Source organism: Ambystoma mexicanum, chromosome 8, assembly GCF_040938575.1.
Source record: "Ambystoma mexicanum isolate Mex_15411 chromosome 8, UKY_AmexF1_1, whole genome shotgun sequence".
In the NCBI taxonomy this organism is placed as follows: domain Eukaryota; kingdom Metazoa; phylum Chordata; class Amphibia; order Caudata; family Ambystomatidae; genus Ambystoma; species Ambystoma mexicanum.
Window position 1 is genome coordinate 720,821,578 of NC_090929.1, and position 16,905 is coordinate 720,838,482.

The 16,905-nt window shown below is 45.5% G+C and overlaps 1 protein-coding gene across 2 annotated transcripts in view; it reads left to right on the top strand.

Annotated features, from left to right (window-relative positions):
- The window catches only part of OIT3 (oncoprotein induced transcript 3), a 652,664-nt gene that overhangs the window by 439,092 nt on the left and 196,667 nt on the right, over positions 1 to 16,905 (top strand). For both annotated transcript variants that reach the window (XM_069612178.1, XM_069612179.1), the window contains exons 4-5: positions 1,305 to 1,427; positions 2,261 to 2,383. In XM_069612178.1, coding sequence (XP_069468279.1) covers positions 1,305 to 1,427; positions 2,261 to 2,383 — 246 coding nt within the window. The remainder of the gene's footprint in view (positions 1 to 1,304; positions 1,428 to 2,260; positions 2,384 to 16,905) is intronic.

The following is a 16,905-nucleotide window of genomic DNA, read 5'->3' on the forward strand; positions in this document are numbered from 1 at the left end:
ATGCGGGGGACACCCCTGTAATCCCTGACCCCCATTACTCTGACTAACAGGAGCGGGGGACACCCGCCGCAATCCCTGCTTCCATTAGTCAGAGTAATGGGGGTCAGGATATTAGTACAGCGCAAAGACGCCGTATTCGGTATAGGCTAAATTTTTAAGTCGCAGTATTTGTATAATTCCATATAGAGGCAAATATAAAAGCAACAAAACAAAGGTCCATTTCAAAATGAGAAAGCAGCCCTGCTGAAGATTGGCTTCTGTTGAGTTAAAAGGGATGCTGTACCTGCTGGGAAATGCAAGAAGCGAAAGACGAATTCTTCCGCGCTGGGATTTGAACCTGTGGTCTGTAGTCTAGGAAGTGGGTCTCTCTCTCTCGCTCGCTCTCTCTTTCCCACACACATGCATGCTCTCTCTCTTTATCACTTGTTCTCTTTTCATTCTCTCTCTCTCTCCCTCCCTCCTCCTCTATATTTCTCTCAAACACACACAATGCTCCCGTATTACCAGTGGAAGGAAGGGGTACTCGAGTAAAGAGTAGCTCTGCTACAGTATCTCTATATAGACTATTCAATATGGAAATGAGATGTATAAAGGTGCCTGCACCTTTAAACCATCAGTATCTTTCACTTGTTCGGCATGGCAAAGGGGAGTACATTAAAGATGAAGGATAATGAGGGCTGCGGCCTAAATCCCCCTACACAATGCGCTCTCCATCATACCAGCTAAAGAGGTTATGACAGGAGATGAGACATTGAGGCTCAATATAAGTTCCTCGGTCTGGAAAAAATGCTGGTAAATCTGGCACTGGCATTTTTCCCGGACTTGGGGAACACACGTTTGCCAGTGTGGGCTGTGATCTACCGGCAGGACTGACCTGCCGGAGGTTCAGGCCTCTACTGGCAAATAAATACCGGTATCACTAGCACCAATACTACCAGTGCCGGTGATTCCGGCAATCCCATTCCATGGAGTCCTATAGTGCCATCTTGTAACGTAAGGGTCTGCAACCTTTGGGTCTCCAGATGTTTTGGACTGCAACTCCCACCAGCCCCGGCCATTATAGCCAATGGTGAGGGATCAGGAAGGTAGTAGTCCCAAACATCTGGAGAGCCACAGGTTGCAGAACCCTACCTGGTTACGGTTATTATATTTTGCCCTTTTTTATGTAGAAAGTACCAGACCACATCAGTTGTCATGACAAATAACTTTACGGACACCTTTTAGTTTGTGTTGCAGCAGCATTATACCACTCTGTCTTGATCAATGAGTGTTGTGTAACCATGATGTTTCTCGTCTCCCAACAGATGAGAATGAATGTGAGCGCAACAACGGAGGCTGCAGCGAGACTTGCGTGAACCTCAAGAACTCATACCGTTGTGAGTGCGGCATAGGAAGAGTCCTGGGAAAAGATGGCAAGACTTGTGAAGGTGAAGCCCCTGCCATGCCCAAAACGTCATGGTGTACAAAATGTCTTGTTATTTTGCACTTTATTTGGGGTTTTAAAAGCATGCGCCGGGAAGCAATGGAGCACTGTACATGTCGCTGAGGGTAACATTAGAGGTAAGTTGGGGGTTATAATATGTGTTATAGGATGTTCCGGCCATGAGGGTGGAATTTGATGTGCCAACTCAAAGAGTCTAGGTAGCATTAGAGGTATTGACTGAAGAGTAATATCTTGAGGTTTTTCGTAAACTGCAATCGCATTGGTTCTTTCTGTATTGCCCCATGGATCTGCGCCAGTTGTCAGGGAAGGAGCAAGAGAAGGCCTGTTACCTGTTTTTGTTTCCTTGCGCGCCACTTTCATCTCGAGCGTAGTGATGGATTAGCTCCTGGAGGAGTGTGCCACAACAGAGCTACTATCATTTGCAGTTAGGTACGCAGGTGTGCCACACCAGCATCTGTTCCGGGGTATGTCAGCCAGCCACATGCGCCATTCCTGAGTGCAGTTTACCTCAGTGTGCAAAGCACATTAAGCGATAAGCGAATCAGAACAGCGGCCTACAGGATCAGTGTTATGTCTGTCTACAGAGTGCATTCCAGAGAGCGGGTACTTCCGCTTGTACGTCAATAGAAATATTTATCATAGGCGTGCACACACAAAGAGAGGCGCACTTAAAGTATTAACCAAGAGTGCCTTACAAGCCTCCTTTTATCTTCTTGTATCTTGCAAGCAAATGTGTTGTTGTGCATTCCTTTCTGTCAGTCATCCATCCATGCTAATGACCACCTCCATGCACTTTTTTCTGGTTTCCACACATAGCAATTGAAGGCTGCCATAACAACAATGGCGGGTGCAGTCACACCTGCACAGCGGTCGGATCTAAATACCAGTGTCAATGCCCAAGGGGGCTTGTCCTCTCTGAAGATAACCACACCTGCCAAGGTAAGACCACTGTGCCAGTGTTACACAGAACATGTATTTATTTATTTTATTAAATCACACATTTGCAATAAGGTGGTTATGGACCACAAACATGCGATGCTTTTTTCTTCTTTAAATACCACGAGGTCAGTCATCTAATTTCAGATGGTTACTCATTATGTGGGCCTCTAGAAGTTTTAGACTTCATGTCCCATGATCCCTAGCGAAGAAAATGATTGGTGAAGGGTCATGGGAGTTGTAGTCCATCACATCTGGAGCCCCCCACCAAGTGGTTAGTGAAACTCTGACTCGTATTGGGCTACGGCAGCAGCATGTCTATGTGTGCTGGCTATTTCAGGGACCCATTAACACATTTCGCAAGGGGACATAGTCATATGTTAAGCCACTGTCCCTTTGAAGACCCAGTGCATCTTAACTGAGACATGTTACAGGTTTCGTTCCAGATCTTGCAGGTATAATTACTTGACCTACAAGTAGCGCATGGGTCCTGGTCCACGTCTTGTCAGACAAGTCAACGCGTCTACATTAGACATACTGGCAATACCTCAAGTATCCATCTGAACCATGTCTGAAATGGAAAGAAGTTCCGCTCTCCAATAACCTAGGAGAGATTAGGATTTGAGGCATAGGGAAACAAAGTCCCAGAACCGCCATTTGAGGCTGACTCGATCTCTATGGAGTCATGCTAGTCTCTGGTTGGTTTCTTTACCCTCTATGCTAATGTTTGTGACTGTGATGAGACACTAATAGTTGGTAATGGCTGTGGCAACTCTTCCTCTGACTGGTTATCCTCACATTACCTGCTGGACACTTGCAATTGTACTTTTTCTCCGATGGACAGGCAATGGTGTCCGGAGCAGTTTTGTAGTAGCTCCTACTGTACCATGCGCCACTGGTGGGTCAGATAGCTATATAATGTAAAGATCCAATTCACATTTAATAATAATTTAGCATTTATATAGTGCTACGAACCCCCAGGTATCTGAGCGCTGCTTCTTGCCTACGGTGTTTGGTGCTCATTTATCGACCTCGGAAGGATGAAAGGTTGAGTTTGGCCCTGTTGCGATTCGAGCCTGCGTCAGCAGGCTCTGCACAGATGTCAAAGTGAGCGCTCTACTCGCTGTGCTATCAGACCGGCTAAACTGTATTTAATTGTATTTATTCGAAGAGCGAGAGACCAGCTTTCACAAGAAGCTTTGTATTTATTTATTTATTTTCATTCTTAATAAGGCTCTGCATGCCCGTAGGTCGTTGTACATGTATATAGGCTCACGGAGTAGTCCCAAATATGGGCACCTTGCAATATATAAGCTCGAAAAACTGAATGTTACATAAAACAGGTGGTAAGTAGGGAGACATGGGACATATGAATAGGACAATGCTGACATTAAAAAAAAAACAAATGTACTAATACAGAGATGATAAATTACAGAATTTAGGCAACTTACGTATAGGCAGAGGGAATGGGGAAAAGTGGGGGATCCCAGATGCAAGGGGATGCCGGCGGGTGATTCGGGTGTTCATCAAAGTAAAGAAGGGGCACTCTGGGGAATACCTGAATCAAAAACCAGAGAGGGTCGACTTGATGTCATGAAGTAGGGCATTCCGATGTACCCGGCTAAAGGAGGTTGAAGGACGGTTACAAAGAGGTTATGGAGGATTTGGGATTAGGTGTGAGGAGGTAAAATGGGGAAGATGTAGTTAGCCACCTTAGTGGGGGAGTATCCTTTAGGCTGATTTGAATGCAAGAAAGAGGGATATAGGAGGGGGTGAGTGTACATTCACAGCCACCCCACCTAGGGTGGTGGGTGAGAATCAAATGTTGTTAAAGAGGGTGTGTTAGTCAAAGTTCAATACTTTATCAAACAATTTAAAAGAGTACAGAGGCTGCCTAATGGGGAGGCTGGTATTCTACTCCTATTTGCTGATTACCAGGTCAGAGATAAGAGTCTTAGTAGAGTGAAAAAAAGTGAAATGGGGCAGATCTTTTGGCTGTTCAGGAGGGTAAGACTGGCAGCCATTGTGGTGGACATAATGAACTGCTGTAGCTACAGATCATTGCCAAAGAGAGCACTCCGGTTGCGAGCCTTGAGGGATGAAGGGAAGGTATCTAGGGAAGAGGATGGGGACAGATGAGGCATTAGAACCAGGAAGGTGAATGAGGCGTTATAACCTGGGAGGTGGATGAGGCGTTAGAACCTGGGAGGTGGATGAGGCGTTAGAACCTGGGAGGTGGATGAGGCGTTAGAACCTGGGAGGTGGATGAGGCACTAGAACCCAGTAGGTGGATGAGGTGTTAGAACCCGTAAGGTGGATGAGGCATTAAAACCCTGGAGGTGGATGAGGCATTAGAACCCGGGAGATGGATGAGGCCTTAGAACCCGGGAGACGGATGAGGCCTTAGAACCTGGTAGATGAATGAGGCGTTAGAACACGGGAGGTAGATGAGGCCTTAGAACCCGGGAGGTGGATGAGGCCTTAGAACCCAGGAGATGGATGAGGCGTTAGAACCAGGAGGTGAATGAGGCGTTAGAAACCAGTAGGTGGATGAGGCATTAGAACCCGGGAGGTGGATGAGGCATTAGAACCCGGGAGGTGGAGGAGGTATTAGAACCCAGGAGATGGATGAGGCATTAGAACCCAGGAGGTGGATGAGGCATTAGAACCCAGGAGGTGGATGAGGCTTTAGAACCCGGGAGGTGGATGAGGCGTTAGAACCCGGGAGGTAGATGAGGCCTTAGAACCCGGGAGGTGGATGAGGCCTTAGAACCCAGGAGATGGATGAGGCATTAGAACCCAGGAGGTGAATGAGGCGTTAGAACCCGGTAGGTGGATGAGGCATTAGAACCCAGGAGGTGGATGAGGCATTAGAACCCGGGAGGTGGATGAGGCATTAGAACCCAGGAGGTGGATGAGGCATTAGAACCCAGGAGGTGGATGAGGCTTTAGAACCCGGGAGGTGGATGAGGCATTAGAACCCGGGACATGGATGAGGCATTAGAACCCAGGAGGTGGATGAGGCGTTAGAACCCGGGAGGTGGATGAGGCATTTGAACCCAGGAGATGGATTAAGTGTTAGAACCCAGGAGATGGATTAAGTGTTAGAACCTGGGAGGTGGATGAGGCTTTAGAACCCGGGAGGTGGATGAGGCATTTGAACCCGGGAGATGGATGAGGCATTAGAACCAAGGAGGTGGATGAGGCATTAGAACCCAGGAGGTGGGTACTGTGAAAAGGTTTATAACAAACTGTTTCTAGTAAAACGTAAAAGTAATGAAACTTATTTCCCAAAAGCACCAGGCCACCTCGACCGCGGAAGAAAGGATATTTTCTTTTAGAGTTGTTCCAAAGAATATCAGGTTTTAGAGAAGACCTTCATTCAGGGACGTCATTTCACCAAATTGCCAGGGGTAGCGGAAGTGACATCACACGACCCTTGACATCTGATGACATCACAGGAAGTGATGTCATTTGACCCACCCAGCAGTGACATCACAGGATGTGATTGGCACACAACCTTTCACCCGTTGACAAAACAGGAAGTGTACACTGCGAACAAAATGGTTACGATATCACTATAATGTGATGTACATTTCATACAGGAATGGGTCACCATATGTATCGTTAAGATCAGTGTGTATAGGCCCATGTTACCAAATTACTGTGAATGCAAGCAGACGTCCATGACCAAATGATAATGATGTGTTATTATATAGCACTTACGCTTAAGCATTTTATATAGAAAAAATATTCACCCAATATCACCCAACCTGTGTTGATACTCATTTATAGACCTCAGAAGGATGAAAGGCTGAGTTGAGGCGTTTAAGAACAGACTAAATCAGTGACTCACCCCCTGAAGTGTGCCTGAAATAAACCTTTAATGAGTCTAGCAATTATTGTATAGAATTCCAGAAAGACACATTAATTGGTATTCTTATTCTTTCTTATTTAGGGTCAGTGCTGAAAGTGTTAGACTTGTGGCACTCCTGTTCTTATTTTTCATTTTTTTAAGGGGCCTGAACAAGAAAGCCAGCCACTCCAGAAGTAAAGAGGCACATTGTGCTGGCCACAGCCCAGGAGCTTGCATTAAAAAATAAAAAAAAACGTTTTTGTGTATTTTCTTTTTTAGAGGTCGCAAGGAATTCCCCAGAGGTCGCAAGGGAGACCTCAGAGGTCGCAGTTGTGACCTCTGGCGACCCCTAAATGTCATCCCTGCCTTCATTTGATATTTTCAGAGACGAGTCCCATACAAACTACAAACCGCTGCCCCTGCCCATTGGCACAGGACAACGGCGGTGACTTGTGCAGTATTACAATCAGTGAACATAGCTTACAGGACTTAAAACTATAGCCTTATAGACCCGAGGGAGCTGTCGTTATTGCAGGGTAATGACCTGTCAGCAAGTTATGTCCTGAGGCGAGGTGTAGGGCTAGTAATACATTACGGAAAAGGCAATATATGTTTTGGAGCTTGGGCGCTGAAGTAAAGAAATGTTACTTTAATAATGAGAAAGTAAATCAACAAACTGAGTTAGCGAATTAGATGTGGTTTTATTTTGTAGTATATAAATAACAAGCGTACTTTAAGCGTTTCAATTGCACATTTTGTGAAAGTGAAGCGGGTTTAACATGAGCATGCGTTAGGGTTCTGTGAATGTAAACGGTTTCCCTATTAGAAAGTGTAAGCATTTTCCCATGCTTTAGATTTTTCACTGGTGTGCTAAATAGAATATTGCAGTGAAAAAAGGGTCTCTTAGGGAAGAAGTTTCTAGTTGAAAGATATCTTGCCTATAAATGACATTATTAGTTCCCTATCTGCTTTTGAAGATGGAATGTTGAGAATTCAGTCAATGTCAGTAGTTATTACCTGCATTGTGAATATTCTGATTGGCTGATAAGACGTCAATAACGATTTCCATGTGTGAATGCAACAATCACACCAGAGCCAGGGGGTGTACATGGATATAGCTGCCCACCAGCCAGAGCTAAGGCGGGCCAGAGCAAAGCGAGAGCCTCAGCAAGGCCTGCGGGCCGTAACCAGCCTGTACACCCCCTGGTTGGGGCGTGATTGCTATTCACACCCTCAGGTTTGCCCAGGGTGCAAATAGTTTAGTTTTTTTCTCAGTAGATAGGGTGCATGCTATTGTGTGAACCCAATCTCCAGAGAGAAAATAAAGATGGCTGCCGCCCTTGACAGGGGGCGGGAGGAGCGCAGAGACCGGAGCACAGATCTCCACTCTAGCAGGTAAGTTGGGTGGGAGGGGGTGGAGAAAGGGTATGTTTTGTTTTGGGGATGGTGAGGAGTGTTGGGAGGTGAGGCAACGCGGAGAACCTCCCTGTTTCCTCCCCACATAAAATAAAAAACTTCACAAAAAGATGCTACCACCCAGGGAAGGGGCTCAGGTGGCTGGAAACATCCGGGGGGTACACTGTGTATTCTCGCTTGCTGTTCCAGCCACCTGATTGGCTGAGCTTCCTTCCCGTGGTGTGATTTAATGGATAACTTGTGATCCTTCCACAAAGAGCAGCATGATTTTATTAACTATACTGGCATTCGCAATGGAAACAAGTAAACTAAATTCTAGCGACCATTGCTATTCTAGAAAACGTATCCTACATAGAAATAAGACATAAAGATCTAGCTGATTGTTCACCAAGGCTTCATACGCTTATGGGAAAACAATACATAGACGGTTGTATAGCCCATAGAGAATTGAATTAGCTGTTAGAGATGCTGTTTTCAAAGCCTTCTGATTCACACCATGAAAGGCTACTTCTACCTCAATGCCAATGATGTGAGATCAGCATAAATAACCATGGAAATAAAATGGGAGGCCACACAAGTGTAAGTAAGAGGAGAGGTAATAGGATTAACCTCAGCAAGGAAAAAAGCCAGAGGATGGTCTGAATTGGAAGCTCAGCTATGTTACCATATTATCATAAGGAAAGATGCGTGGTGGTGAAAAAGTAAAGTGACTCTATTGTACAAGGCGTGTAATGCATAACCTATTCACCACAAAAATGAGCCGAGACACTGTCAGACCAGAATTATTAAAGGTGATATTTGATAAGCTGCTTGAACACAAGCTCTACATCCAACTAGATCAGAGCCATGTTTTCGAGCCACCCGTAATTTAGGCTTCGAAGTCGCGCTTTGGCCCTACCATTTGTTTGGGCTCATATCCACCTAGCGAGGGTGAAGTAGTCACTTCCTTTTGGTTCCCCAGTTGTGTTTAAGCACTACCATGGGTTTTTGCTCCACAACCAGTGAGGCTACAAAGCTTCGGATCTTAGTTGGCACTAAAGCATTACCGTTGGTATTGCCTCAAAAATGCCGCTTTAGTACTGTTATTATTTTTCGCTCCTAGGTGGCACTTTTGAGAACCATAAAAAAGGTTAAACAAGGAGACTGTCATAGTGATCTGGGATGTGGTTCTGAAATGTACTGGGATCAGGGAGGTGGGAGAGTGCTGGTAGAGTGCGCTCCTTCAGCCATGCCAGCCGCCTCGCTTGTCTCTCTTCCTGGGATCTAGGAGGAGGCCTACCTGTACCAATGGGTTCTTTTTAGGAAAGGCAAAACCTTTGTTTGCCCGCCCATGCTTGCGTTTACTGTTCTATAAACATGTTTCCTATTAACTCCTTGTATGGCCCATCAATATACACGTGCTTTATGATCAGATCCCCTCCAAGAGACCCTGCGGGCATCAGCCTCACATGCTATTTATTTTTTGTAATGGTAGTGTGAATCAATGATAACAAAATAAAACAAATCATGACAATAAAGATAGCAGTATTTCGTTCATATCAATCTTTTGTTTGTGTTATTAAAAGAATTAACAATTGATTTAACGGCCACCTTTTCACCCATTAAGTACACGCCGGCAGTACTTACGGCCTCATAGTACATCTTAGGGTTCAAAGAATGTGATGGCGGAGAAGTGCCATAAAAGGCACAGCCTCAGTGGAGTCTTGCCGGCAGTTCATCATAGGTCAGGGTCAATAGAATTGCACATATCCTGATATTCGATCCCAATCGGAGGATCTCTTGGTCTCTTGGCGTTAAATCTGCGCTGGCCGAAATCACGAGATCTAGAAATGACCCTCAAACAGAAAAAAAGAGGGACACTCCCCACACATGGAATATATCAATTTCCCAATAATTATAACTGCCCATATCTTATCTTATTATACCACTCATACAGTTATTGGGGCAGAGGGATCGGGGGGGGGGGGGTGGATTGAACTCTTCCAAAGAGTAGCAATCAGCAATTGAGATTCTAAGAGAGACCTAAACACAACCTAACAAGATCCTCTTAAGTGGCCTGCGTAGCAAGTAGGCTCCCTAGGAATCCTGTGCCCAGTAATCCTGGCTATCTCATCGAGAACCTCTTCCTGAAGACTTCCAACCTTAGGTCGTTGTTACCAGATGTGCACAAATGTGCATGCTCTCCTAGATCCATCCAACACAGGCCTGTTTCTCGATGAGGACATTTGTGTAAAACGGATGGGACCCATTGCCAGCTAAATGTCATCTTGAGATGGTATTCTCTGTTGCATACAGGTGGATGCCCCGTGTGCTCTAGACCTAAGACTCGGAGGTCCGCTCTCCCCCTAGATCAGCTTGCTAGTGCTTAGCGTGTGGATGTACCACGTCTTTGGTTGGAGTGATAAAAATTTAATAGATTTTAGTGATTATCCCCCTCGGAATGGGACAAGAGAATATTTGCTTTTCAAAGGCTGGGGAAAGTCTAGTAATATCTAATGTCATACTTCAGGGCCGTAACCAGTCGTACCTTCCCTCTACACATCTGCTTACACTATTCAAAGGGTCTACTCGAACTCCCATAGAACAAGTGGATGTCATAGTCACATCCTTCGTTCAGCCAGCATCAATATCCCTTCTTCCATATGCTGGTGGAAAATATGGATAGCCAAGGCTTGGGCACTCACTGGGCCAAAGAAGGTAGTGAGGTGTTGTTTATGATCCAGCTGACGCCAGTCCGCCAATTGAGACTTCATCATTGCCAATTTGTAAACTACCAGTGGCCAATGTTTCGGGGGCAACCAAAGAGCAGAGAGGGTATTTTCTATTGTTTCCAGATTTCCTTTAAATGTGTGTGTAAAGACTGGAGGGTGGTATCTGTACTTTTGCCCCTATATGGTAGGGTAAACGCACAGAACAACCCCAGCAAGGCTCTCAATTTGGTATAGGTGGTGTGCAGTAGGGACCCCAGCCGACCCATAGGACTGGGGGTTTCCAAACAGCACTTTCAGATGAGTAGCAGCACCCTTGAGATGGATGGGGATGCAGGTTAATACTTTTGCACCAAATCAATAATGACAACTCAATAGTTTGGCAAAGGGAGTCCGTTTAATGACAGAGAGTTCATGAATATCAGCAATCGCTCGATCTTCCTTCTCGCTTCAACTCCAATTAATTTCACAAAAAGCATAAATTTATACCAAAAACTCGTCATCACTGACGTGGAACTCTTAAAACTTAGCATGCAACTTGATTGGTTCTAAGAAGGTAACTTTAATATAGGTACTATATTTGTATATGGTAACGGGATGAGGGGATTGGATAGACAATGTCAGGTGGGGCAACTAAGCCCTTCCTTCAAAATGGCTACTGTAAACGTCACTAAAAGTATGACGTCTCATTGGTTCTACTAACTTTAGGACCCTAGATTACATGGTCCACTATGATTGGGTTGGCATCAACCCCACTCATACTTTTCCACTTGCGCTTAGCAGCGTGCAGAATAGCCGGCCAGGTACAGGGAGTTTGTCTGCCTCCCAGCTTGCCTCCAATTATAGTTACAATCAATCATTACTTCAGTGGCCATGTGTCAATTATTTCTTTGTGGTTGGCCTTGAGTTTGCTTCTTGGTCTGGGAAAGTTAAGGCGTCTGGGCATGGCAAGGGTCCATGCATAGATGTGAAAGTCTCATCCCTTCTACTTGCTCGGTCACATGATTCCAACACCGTGAAATCGGTCTTTCCTTCATGCAATTTCGTGTATTTGATTTAATTCTGCCAGTCGTCTGCCATCTCTGGCTTATCTTGACCTTTCTGAACAGGATACTCTGTTTTTCTTCTCATTAATTGTATCCACTGTTGGCCTATTTCAGCCGATATGACCTTGGCTTCTTGGCATGGTTACCCTCGTCTGAGCTTCACTCCGTCTTTAATTCTCGATTTGTTTGCTGCGAAACTCTCCTCTTGAGACCTTTAGTAACCTTTGGTTGATTCTGCTCTTGTGCGTAGTGGAAGTATACTTATATAAAGTTCTCTTTTGGAGGTAGATATATGTACAGGTGGCGCTTGCCGCAATCTATCTTACTATTAAGCATAAGAAAGCCTTCTTGCAGTTACTTTGCATATGTACACGTTTAAACTAACTGAATATCTTCATCATGCATATGGCATAAGTTTATGACATCTTGACATCGATTGGTTCACTTTAGGCTTAGGATGTCACTTGTCCATGGTGTTTCGTCTCGTTTGTCATCATTCTCAAATCGTTATATCATCTATAGGTGAGTCAGTCCGGGTTCTTATGACATCATCATTCGTCTTCCTTCAGCATCTTCTTAGCTTCTTCGGGCACTACATTCTGGCGATCGTCACTCTGTCTCACTTGTCGATATGGTTTTCTCAATGGGTACCTTACTGTCTAGGTTTTCTAAGGTGTTGGTACTTCAATAGGTGCTGTTATTTTGATAGGTACTGGACAGAGCCCCATTGCGGCTCTCTGCTAGTTTATTTGTTCATCATACGTCACATATTTCAGCGTGAATGTTCCTGGTACTTCAAAATGAGCGTCAGGAGTGTGAATCGTGCTTGGCACCTCCTCTTCACTGGCGAGCAGCCAGGCTTAAGCTTTCACGTGGTGATGCAGGCAGGTTCTTAAGTACAGTGTATCCTCAAAGCACCCACAAAGAAATGTCCACACAGTATGTTAGGTGATAAGACAGCTACTTTATATAAAATAAGGTGTGCTATTTATACCAAGAGTATATACATATAAATAATAACACTTTGTACATGGAATACTTATTCAGAGAATGGTAAATATATACACTCTAGGTGGTACCACATACTACTTAAATTCAGTAAGAACTGCACTAACTGCAGACAGTTTAAAATGGCAAGTGAATTCTTAAATAAGGTCTAACCAGCATAGAATAAGAAAGAAGGGCAGGTTAGTTATAAACAGTGGCAGAATACTTTCTTTAGACTAGACAAGTAATTCTGAGTGAGGATCCCTCCACCCGGGCAACCTGTAAAAGAAAAGTTAGGGAGAAACGTATGTGATCTTTTACAGCCCAGTCCAATATTGTTCAATAACTTTGTGCTTTCTTTTAAAAGGTTATACCACCCCCAAAGTACCTAAGAGGTCACAGGATAACAGGATCCAAGACGAATCTGGGACGCCTGGACGACTCCTGCGGCTAGAAGATGCTCTTCCTCGTCACAGTACCTTTGGTTCCTTGGCAGGCAAAGTGGCAGAGCTTCTCGTCTTAACTCGACAATTCCCCCCTTTGGAAGAAGGAGCCACTGAGATGCTGAGTCCAAGAATTAAAAGGAACCAAAGTATTTCAGAATGGCAGCCGTTTGGCTCTTCACGGTGCTCTCGTTTGGTCGATGATTTCTCCTACTAAAGAAGTCCTGTGAAGAAGAAACTTGCTGTGGTCTCCTTAAAGGCTACTTGGGTGAAGTTAAGACCCCTGGCACCCTTCAATGACTTCTGGTGGCGACGGGTGCATAGGTCACTTTTGGTGTCGGGTTTCAGGAATATTGTTGTTTTCCGACTTTTGGTTCTTTGGTGCTGCATCTGCAGCACGGATCTCTGGATGGCTTTTGGCGACCTGGACTTGACCACTGGAGTGGACCTCAGATCCTCACCAGGTCTAGACCCTCGGGATGACTTCAATAGCTTCTGGTGGCAGGAAACCCACCAGCAGCCCTTCCACAGTACCCGACGACTCTGGGCTCTCTCCGGTGGGAAAAAGTGGTCAGTGATGACTGCAAGGATGTCCTTTCAAATGTTCTTAGGCAGTTTGGAACTTTTGCAGCTCCGGCCATCCAGCAGCACTATGCCAGCATACCCCCTCTTCTGGGCGGTAGACAGCAGCGGATTCCAGCAGTCATGAAACGTACATCCGGACCCTGGCCGACACCAATGGACTTCTCTGGCTCGAGAAGTCTGGCACCCCTCCTCTGGAATTCGAAGTCCCCTTCTCCGGACGGCAGGCACATAGGACTGGCTTCCAGGATACTTCGATGAAGAGTAGCAGTTTTGCATGATGGTTCCTTGTAGCTAGGAGAGAGGTCTCTTTTGCAGGGCCTCTCTGGATCAGTCCTTAGGAGAAACACCAGTTTTGAATTGGTGATGACATGCAGCAGCAGACTTCTCTTCCAGCTGGGCTTCAAGGAGCAGTTTCTTCTTGCTAAGCTTCGACTTCAGCTACTGAAAAAATGGGTAAGTGTGAGGTCCCCAGATATACACATCTATCCCTCATTCACTCTGCCTGAGCCAGGCTTAGTCAGCCAATCACACAGTAGGGCATTCATGCAGGCAGTCAGGCAATCAGGCTAACAGGCATTCAGGCCATTCACTCCACCCAGACGCCCATAACAAAGGAATTTGGATTGGGGCAAGTACCCAGCCTTTCACCACGCTACACTGCATGTATGTCACTTTCAGTCGGAGCTGTCTCACTCATTGTGCCACATACACAGAAACCAGACAGCCACAACAGAGAATGTGAGTTCACTTCAGACTCCATTCACACAGGTCCCACCCGTAGGATGTACCCACAACACAAAACACCTGGGATGGCTACAGTCAGTCTGACAGGAGGCAGCCCCTGAGCCATGCATGGTATTTCCACCCAACAGCCAGTCAGGGGGAAAGGGAACAACAGAGACATACATGGTGTTTCCACCCAACAGTCATTCAGGAGGAAGGGACAGAGCCAGGGCTTCGCATGACTTTGGGAAACAAGGTAAAAGGCAATAATAAACAAGAGGCACAGGGGCCATCTTGCCTCCTAACAGCAACCCATTGATTCCTATGGCAGGGCCTGGGTGTCCCAAACATGGAGGACGCTCAGAGCCACTGCCAGGTCAGCAGGTAGCTGCCACCAGCCCATACCCTGCTCTGTGGGAAACACACAGGTGTCCAGAAACACACATAAGGGGTACAAGGATGTACCCCACCCATGGGTGCCATAAGGGTATCCCATGGATGATGTTGACCAAAAGATGAGAATGAAGAGCTGCACTGCCAGAGGTCCAGGTGGGACCTCAGTAGCAGAAAACATAGAGAAACACATATAGAGGAGTGATAGGACAAGGACCGGAGGCCCTGTCCCTCCATAAGGCATTTCCAGCTTCACAGTGGGTTTAACCAGTCTCCCAAAATGTTCCACTGGGCTGCTTGGAAGCATTTGATAAATCGTTGGCATGCCAATACTCCATGGAAGCAAGGGATAAACATTATTTGTCCACACATGCTAGGCTAGCAGTGATCGAAGTGTACGAAAAGAATTAGTGGAACTATGTTCCCTGCTGGCCTGCCCCTGCTCCCCACAAACCCCAATTCCACAACCCCTCCCACACACAATACATGCCCCCAAACACTTGCATCTGCTGTTTAAGGAAACGTCCTGTGCGGTGCACTGAAAGGGCAAGTTTCAACTTCTTCCTACACTTTTATTTTAAAACAAAACCATTCCGGAATGGTTTCTTTTTAAAATAAAAGTATAGGAGTTGTACAAGGTAATTTAAAAAAGTATAGGAGCACCGCTCCCGACCACTGTACACTAGGGACCCAGAGGTTTCTAAGCACGGACACGGGGATCGAACCTGTGTTGCTCCGTGTTGGCTTGCATCCAAGGCGAGCGCATTGCTCCTAAGTTATCCTCCCAGCCCTTAAACATGTTCCTGGATAGAGACTCAAAGATAAAACTGTTTGCTAAGACCTGGGCAGTGGATTCTTCAAAAATTGCCATGATTGCTCTAGGAAAGATCTCTTTTATCGCCACCCAGTTTAGTACCCTGATCCGATAGCTTCACTAAACTACAAATAAAACTTTGTATCGAGCAAGACGCATTTTGCTCGGGTCCTATGTTTAAGTGCTATGTCTAGATCTAGATTATCCGATGCCTGTCTGCCCTCTACACCCCAAGCTGCTCCTCTCCTATATGTGTTAGGACAAGGGGCTGAAGTCTCCCAGCCATAATCTTTGCATATTGCTTAGCATCGATGTTAAGTAATGCAATATGCATATGCGAAGATCTATGTGTGGTGTCCTTGCCCGCTTCAGGATCACTGATCTGATGTCTATGGAAGCAGTGACTGCCACATTCATTCTAATGTGATTAGATAGACTCATCAAAGGAGCCAACAAATAGCTCTGAAACAGCTCAATTGATGAATAATCCACCAGGCCCTGGTTCTTTATCCTTTTTCAGATATTGCATGACCCTCTTCACTTCCTCTTGGGTACTAGGAACTTTCAAGCCCTGCCTTTCGAGATGGAAAATCTTGGGTAGATTTACTTTCTCCAGGAATGACTCAACATCCTGCACCCTCGCTTCTTCTCTTAAATACAGTGAGGTTTGAATATTTCTGAGTAGGTTCAGTTGTGCTTTCTCCTTACATACAGGGATTCTGTTCTTACCCCTTAATTGCATGATCCTGTTCGCTCTAATCATGGATTGAAGCTGAAAAGACAATGGGGGTCATTATGAGTTGGGCGGTAAGGGATACCGGGCACCGGTAAGGAGACCGGTGCCGGTAATCCCTTACCGCCCAATTCCAAGGTCCCTTAGCGGGAACCGTAAAGGACTTGTGGTCTGACCACACGTCCTTTACGGGTCCCACTAAGGGACCAGGGCGCTAAGAACGTGCCTGCTATTTGCGGGCCCGTTATTAGCGCTTTCCCCATTCCCATTGAGCCCTATGGGGGCTCAAATGAGAATGGGGAATGGTTGGTTGAATGGGACTTACCAGGTCCGCACAGGTCAGAATGTCCCGGTAAGTCCCCATTCAACCAGACCGGTGCCGGAACCGGTATTGGAGGCAGCCATGGCACAAATAGCGCCATGGCTACCTCCAATCTCCGAATGAGGGCCAATATTTGTTTTAATGCCCAGTTTGTCATTTATTTGTGTCTTCCTAATAAGTACTTTTATTTGCCGTGTCTTCATTTCCTCTGCTGACCTATTTATTTTTACAATTGCCCGCCAGCGTACTATATATTATACTGGATTTTAAAAAAATCATAACTCGGAAATTGATGCTGAAGGTAGAACTTCCTACAGAGGCAACTATTAATAAGACACATTTTCTTTGCGCTGTTTTGTACTATTCATGTGTTACAAACAAGAAACAGTGGACAAAAAAGAACAAGATCCCAATATAATCTCAACCCCAATAGTTTTGATCAGCAGACCAACTATGAGGTAAAAAAAGACAAAATTACAGACTCGCTCAGTTCAGTACC